The sequence below is a fragment of the Ipomoea triloba genome, chromosome 12, assembly GCF_003576645.1.
Source record: "Ipomoea triloba cultivar NCNSP0323 chromosome 12, ASM357664v1".
Lineage (NCBI taxonomy): Eukaryota > Viridiplantae > Streptophyta > Magnoliopsida > Solanales > Convolvulaceae > Ipomoea > Ipomoea triloba.
The window spans coordinates 25,037,284-25,043,982 of NC_044927.1; the positions used below are offsets into that span (position 1 = coordinate 25,037,284).

The window sequence follows — 6,699 nt, forward strand, 5'->3', positions numbered from 1 at the left end:
AAAAAAAAAAAAAAAAAAAAAAAAGAGTAGAGAAAGTAGACGGTACCCAATCACCAACAACGAACAGGCTCACCAAGACGTGAGTGTGCATGTCTCTTTTCATCCTCAAAGCATGAGCATCAAGGCAAGCAAGTGCGAAGCTCCACAAAACTTGAAGCCCCATTGATGCAATTAAATAACTGAGCCAAAAGGCACACGCAATTGCATAAGCAAACAGTCGAGCCATATAGGATACGGTCCCAACACATCATCAACAATCAAGAATTTCAAAGCAATGCCTCGGGCATTAGAAGACAGTTATTTCATATACTAATATGTCCTGCCCAGTCTCAGACTGCTTCAAGTCTACAAGATGCTTTAGATTGACTATTTTAAAGTTTAAACACAGCTACAAGACAGGGAAAACATAAGAAATGTCAAGAAGCATCAAAACCAGACTAGAAGATTCTGAGGAAAGAAAACAAGAATGGATAATAGAAGTTACCAAGGAATAGAGCTTTTACTTGCAGATAGTGATCAAAATAGGTGAAAGACTACCTTAAGACATTATTTGAGAACAAAAAATACTTGGCATATACAGCCTCAGCTAGGGCTGAGAAACACATTTTTATAGCTCAATGATACATTAATCAAGCAAAACGACCTAACCCAACACTCTACAAGGGGACAAGTAGATAATCTGTTTGCAAAGACAAGCTTACAGAGTTAGTTTAGTCCAGAAATTTACAAATTGTCCCAGTTCACAATGCACAAACTTTCTTGCCAATCACATCAGCCACTCTCCCAACCCAACTTAATGCTTCTATACTCCAGTGGGCAATCAAAACTCTAATATAGTATTTCAAGGATAGCCCAAAGTACACATAGGTGAAAACATTAAAAGATATATATAGTATTTCTTTCATAGCAATATAATAACCAAAAAAAGAAAACTTCAAATACACACCATGTCAAAATATGGAATCAAAGTGTAATGGCAGGGAAAGAAAAAAGAGAAATTAGGAAAACAAAATAGAATAAGTAAAAGAGGAAGAAATACTACCAGAAAGCAGTGGCAATAGAGAATCCAGAAGCAGAAGCCATCACCACAATTGAAACAGCTGCAAACACAGACTGCCCAATCCTTAGAGACAACCCACTCACAGTCCCTGGGCTCCCAAATAGCACCTTCATACTCTCTTTATAATAATATATATATAATAGTCAAAATCGAATCTTTCTTTAAGGAATACTCTTTTCACAGAAGAACAAAACAGAATGTTTCCTCAGATCTTCAGATCATCCTCACCAGAAGCCGTGGCTGAGATTTGACAGCAAAATCACAACATAGAAACCCTAAAATAAGAAACAAACCCTGTTCTTGCACAATCTAATTCATATTAATATTTTACCAGTTTTGTTCTATCCCACGTATCTGACATCTCTTGATCACGATTGGCATTTGATGGAGCTAAGAAACAAATAGAAAACACTGCATTTGCAGACCAGACAAAAACCACTCCGCATAGAATAATAATAATCAAATCAAGCTGAGATAAGCAGCTCTTGTCAAAGTTTCAAACTTTGAAGAATGTTATTGCACCAATTCATAGACTTCAGACATTTCATACTGCCAACAGTGAAAAGGCTTATTTCCACGCTTTTTGTCCTGTCTTTGCTTGTTTAAAGGAGCGAGATTTTCAGCCAAAAAAAAAAAAAAAAAACCGTACAAAATTATATTTATGTAGATCATGTGAATTTATTTTATTAATAAATATAATTTTTTTAATACGGGTCTGAAAAATCATTTCTGCTAGGGGTTAAAGAAGAGGAAAAAAACAATTGCGTAGAGAATAGGGCGTCGGAACGTTTGAAACCTTTTATAGTAAAAGAATTGTTATCTTATAACAATCAACTAAATCTTTGTCTGTCTTCCAAAAGTGTTCGCCCACTATTACAAAATTCTTTGATTCCTGTTGAAAGTAATAGTTTTTAAGATGTGCATAACAATATTAGATAAAACTCGTCTTGTGAGTCTAATTAGCACATAATCACTAAAAATGAACTAATTTACCTTATTATAACTAATCGACTCAATCAAAAAAGTTAAATTTAAAATATTGTGATTTATCTAATAATGCAGTCATGCAGACAAAATCCATTTTAGTAGCTCCCGCGACTATTGGGAGTAGTATTTCGTTGGTTTCTCCTAGTTTTGAATGCAATTTCTTCATATGTAAACGTTAGGAGCATATAAAGAATATCGTCTCGGTTCATGAAATTTGTTATAAATTTATTATTATTAAAAAAAACCAGTCAATGCATGCTTATTTTGAAATTTAATTTTTTAAATTTACATACATTCAATAATATCAATTTTAATATTAAAAATCTAAACATATATATATATATATATATATATATATAGATTTACAGGAAAGTTTATAGCGGCTAGCTATTTGGTAAAGTAGCATAGGTTTACTAATTAAAAGTGAATACATGTCAACTGTGAGTATTCCGTAAATGGTACGATTAGAATGAGTGTATAAATGGGTATAGTGACATCCATTTGGTGGGACATATATGTATACTTACAGAATTGATTGTGAAGGATTGCTTAACCAAATGTTGTAAGTTGGAAATGAATATGTCGCTTTTACAATCATATTCATTTTGCCTTCTTTTATAATCCATCCTAGTGGGTCCTATCAACCTTTTTTACCTTGTACGGAGTATTTTCTTTGAATCTATTATTATAATAATGTTATGTAACAATTGATTAATTTCATTTCATGAATTTGTAATGGTTATATTACACTACTGCAAAAATTATATTTTTTTTAATTAATTTATTATTATATTAATACAATAATCGATTATTGATTTTACATATAACCCCATCAGCCATATGAATTTAAATTTTGCATATATCAAAATCTATTTTAGAAACATTTTAAATCTAAAGAGACTACCAGTCAACATTTATAATTTTTAAAGTTTAAAAAATATATTTATCATAATCAATTAAGTCATAAATTATTTTTCAAGATTTAGCATGACAATGAAGTATACACCCCACCAAAGAACTTACGGGGCGTTTGGTTGGGAGGAAGGAATTAGGGGGAAAAAGAATTGTAATTCGGTGGAATTGCAATTATAAAGTATAAATTGAAATTACAGTGTTTGGTATGCAGAAATAGGAGTACAGGAAATTGAAAGGTAAGAAGCGACAAAATGACTAAAATGCCCTTATGTTGTGGTAGATGTTGTAGTAATAGTAATAGTAGTAATAATAATAATTCTTAATAATAATAATAATAATTCTTTCAAACTAATAATAATAATTCTTTCAAAAAATTTTTAAAAAAAAATACAAGGGTATGGGAGGAGGAGCAAAATTGTCTTTACACCAATGAATTGCCCCTCCTCTCCACCGAATTGCAATTCATGGGGCCCATGAATTGCAATTCATCATTTGGAACCCATCCAAACACTGTAGTTTGAAAATTCACTGAATTGCAATTCCCCCAAACTACATCCAACCAAACAGGGCATTAGTTCTACAAATTGTCATTTTCGATGTCACTAATGACATTCTAGGATTGTAATCACAAGTAGTTAAAGACTTGTATACCAGAAGATACTGAGACTCCAAATAAGAAAAAGCAAAATTATAAAGCTACATCATTCCATTCTTATCTATTTCTTTTCACACACATGAGCTTTTACAATCTTAAGTTGTGGGTTATTATTATTATATTATTACTCCGTATTATATGAAATACTAAAATTAATAAACACCCATTGGCCTTGCTCTAAGGTAAGCCTAACAACAATTCCTGTATTTTCCACCTGCACCCAAATTGACAGACCACAACTCAGAAGTATATTCAGACGTTGACTAGCGAGCTAAATCACAAAACCAACAACCAAGACAGAGACGGCAGTGTGTATTTTCAAACCCAAAATACACTTTCAAGTTTCAACCTATTACCATTTTAGGTTGAAACTTGAAACTATAAGAAACAAGTACAAGTCAAGCCACAAATATTGAAAGGTTTACAAAGACCTGCCACATGATTACACCATGACAATATGTTCGTTAGACCTATTGATGCATGTTCATGAAATGGTGTGTATAAATGAAAGAATACTTTCTTTAAGCTCACGGCAAAAACTGTTACAACACGTAAAACAACCACAAGTGTAGCAAAATACTGTCTTCAACAAGCAGTTTTTATCTTACAAGGATGTTTCAATAAAAGAAGTTCCTCAAACAAGGCTATAACTACAATTACTTTCCCGATGGATATATCCTAAAAAGCCGTACACCAAAAAGCATGTCAAACCCTAAAACATTGCAAGTGTCAACTGTCATATAGACCAAATGCATATCTCTAGACCTCACACTCCAAGTGCTCCATAACTATGCAAGCTGCTGAAAATTGTAATTCAAGAACGAGGACTTACTTCATCACCCCAAATTTCTCTTACAGACCACAGCACACCTTGGGCTACCAAACCAAGCTTAACGGAAAAACCACATCTTGATGAAGATTGCCAAACCCATTTGTAGAACAAAAGCAGCAACCAGCACAAGAGAAAGATCGTTTGTCTGTATGTGGTGGTTCTTAAGATTTAATGCAACAAAGCCACCCGATGCACCACCAGTGAGTAATATGATGATCCACTTTAGAAATTCCACTGGAATCATTAAGAGAAACTGCAATATAAAAAAGGATCTCTTTATCACACCTTGACAAAAATAAGGGAACAACTCTTGCCAGAGATTGTTATGAAGGGAGTATGAATAAAGATGCGATATACAGTAGACTTACAGAAGTAGGAATAAAGATGAATAAGGAATATCCCCACAAGCACCAAAAACGTATGATGCTAGCATTTAAGCCGAGGTATTGCAGCAAGAAGTAAAAACCCAGCGGAACAATGAATGTATAACCATATATTGTGCATGTTGCCACATTTACATAGCTGACATCAAAGGTCCAAGAAGTCACAGTTTCACTCCTTTTGCGCATTATATATGTGGCACAGTTTCCAAAGGAGGAAAGTACAAATACCAATGTGGTTGAAATCCAGATGAGCCCGTAACTGAAATAAGAATGCAAACAAAAAGGAAATGAGTGTATATGAAATTTAGAAACGGAAACATAAAGGCAGCAAAGATGAAAAAGAAATTCCAAAAGAGTGAAAGCAGCACCATTATGACACATACGGAAACACCACAAGATATGTGAAAAATGTTAAAACTACTCCTATAGTGGTAATGTGGTATGCATAGTTCCATGTAAAATCACATTAAAGGGACAAAGGTATTAGACAACTTGATTGGGTCTTCAAAAGGGGAAGGTTTTTGTATTCCCATTACACCAAAAAATTTCCTTATCATATTTTGCCCTCTGATTTATTTATTTATTTATTGGTTGACTTCTTGTTATTGTTACATAGAGCTGAGGAGCAAGAAAGATACAGTTATAGAACACTTAATAAGGATAATTATTATATACATTTTTTTTTATCTCCATTTCCTTTTCCAGTTTCATAAGAACATATTTGCAGAATCAGACTCATGCAAGTTAATAGAACATCTTCAATAGGGATGGGAAAGAAACCCACCAAAACTAGTAATTTGTAAAGGTATTTATGACTTACAGATCAGGGTTAGCATCAATTTTGCTGAAGAAATCTCCAGTTGTAGGATTTAAAGAGCTCATCAATCTGTTCATGACAACGTCTGTATCTACATTAAAATATTGGGTATACGATGAGACGCTAAGTACTCCTTTCCAGTTGTTTGTTGATTGTTTCCCATCTCCTTCTGCATAAGATATGCAAGTTTTAGGAAAAATCTTTTCCAAAAATGGTACTTCTGTTTAGGAATAATCTTTTCCAAAAATGGAAATACACTTTAAATTTATCAACACCCAAAGGCAACTTGAATATTGAATAACATCCCCAATAATACTTCTCAATAGAAGTCCTTGCCATAGGAACATATGTGTATTGGGCCAGATAATGGTGGGTCATAAATAGGTTTTGAAAAACATAAAACCAAGACCAATCCAATTTCAAAGGGTCAAAGTGAACTAACTAAACTGGTTTGAGCAAGAAATTGGCCCAGGTAATAGTCTCATACATTTGTTCTTTAAGTGATACTCCCCGTCTCTATCCCACCTTCTGATCCCCCCACTGGCCCCCTAACTCTACCTAACTTCCATTGTTACTTGAAGAGTTGAAGTAATTTTACATTCAAGACATGACATTCAATTTATTATAAAATCTTCACATGAATGCATTGGAAACAGAATAGGACCCAATGCACCTCCAAAATATAAACTACATAACATAATAGGACCCAACTTGAAACAGCAACAGAGTATAAAAGTCATCATACTATGTTCTGGACCAGGATTTTTGGGAAGTGAAGTGAACCTCGTATCTAAGATATTAATTGTCTTTCGACCCTTTTTGATTCCCAACTTCATTTCCATCAAGTTATATCATATGTGCCGGACCTAAGATGCATCAAGTGAACAATGTAACAGGTTAACAATATAATCAATTTTTTTCTTGACCTAAGTGCTAGTTGGAGTATTTCTACTGCTTTACAATGGCCTGTGATCCTAAAAAAATACTAAACTTATTTCACCCAAATACCCCGACCCCCCCCCCCCCAAAAAAAAAAAAAAAAAAAAAAAA

General features: G+C 33.5%; 2 protein-coding genes across 3 annotated transcripts in view; both read right to left on the bottom strand.

The window, feature by feature from the left end:
- The window catches only part of LOC115998159 (CASP-like protein 5B3), a 4,844-nt gene extending 3,211 nt beyond the window's left edge, over positions 1 to 1,633 (bottom strand). Inside the window, exons 1-3 of one of the 2 annotated variants that reach the window (XM_031237648.1) lie at positions 1,392 to 1,633; positions 1,043 to 1,300; positions 47 to 179 (exon numbers count right to left, since the gene is read on the bottom strand). In XM_031237648.1, the coding sequence (XP_031093508.1) occupies positions 47 to 179; positions 1,043 to 1,173 (264 nt within the window). In that variant the 5' untranslated portion in view covers positions 1,174 to 1,300; positions 1,392 to 1,633. Of the gene's footprint in view, positions 1 to 46; positions 180 to 1,042 lie in introns of both variants that reach the window. The other variant, XM_031237647.1, reaches the window with a different exon arrangement.
- Positions 1,634 to 4,116: 2,483 nt separating this feature from the next.
- The window catches only part of LOC115998153 (protein YIPF1 homolog), a 4,885-nt gene continuing 2,302 nt past the window's right edge, over positions 4,117 to 6,699 (bottom strand). Inside the window, exons 4-6 of the mRNA XM_031237641.1 lie at positions 5,653 to 5,818; positions 4,818 to 5,091; positions 4,117 to 4,702 (exon numbers count right to left, since the gene is read on the bottom strand). Coding sequence (XP_031093501.1) covers positions 4,508 to 4,702; positions 4,818 to 5,091; positions 5,653 to 5,818 — 635 coding nt within the window. The 3' untranslated portion in view covers positions 4,117 to 4,507. The remainder of the gene's footprint in view (positions 4,703 to 4,817; positions 5,092 to 5,652; positions 5,819 to 6,699) is intronic.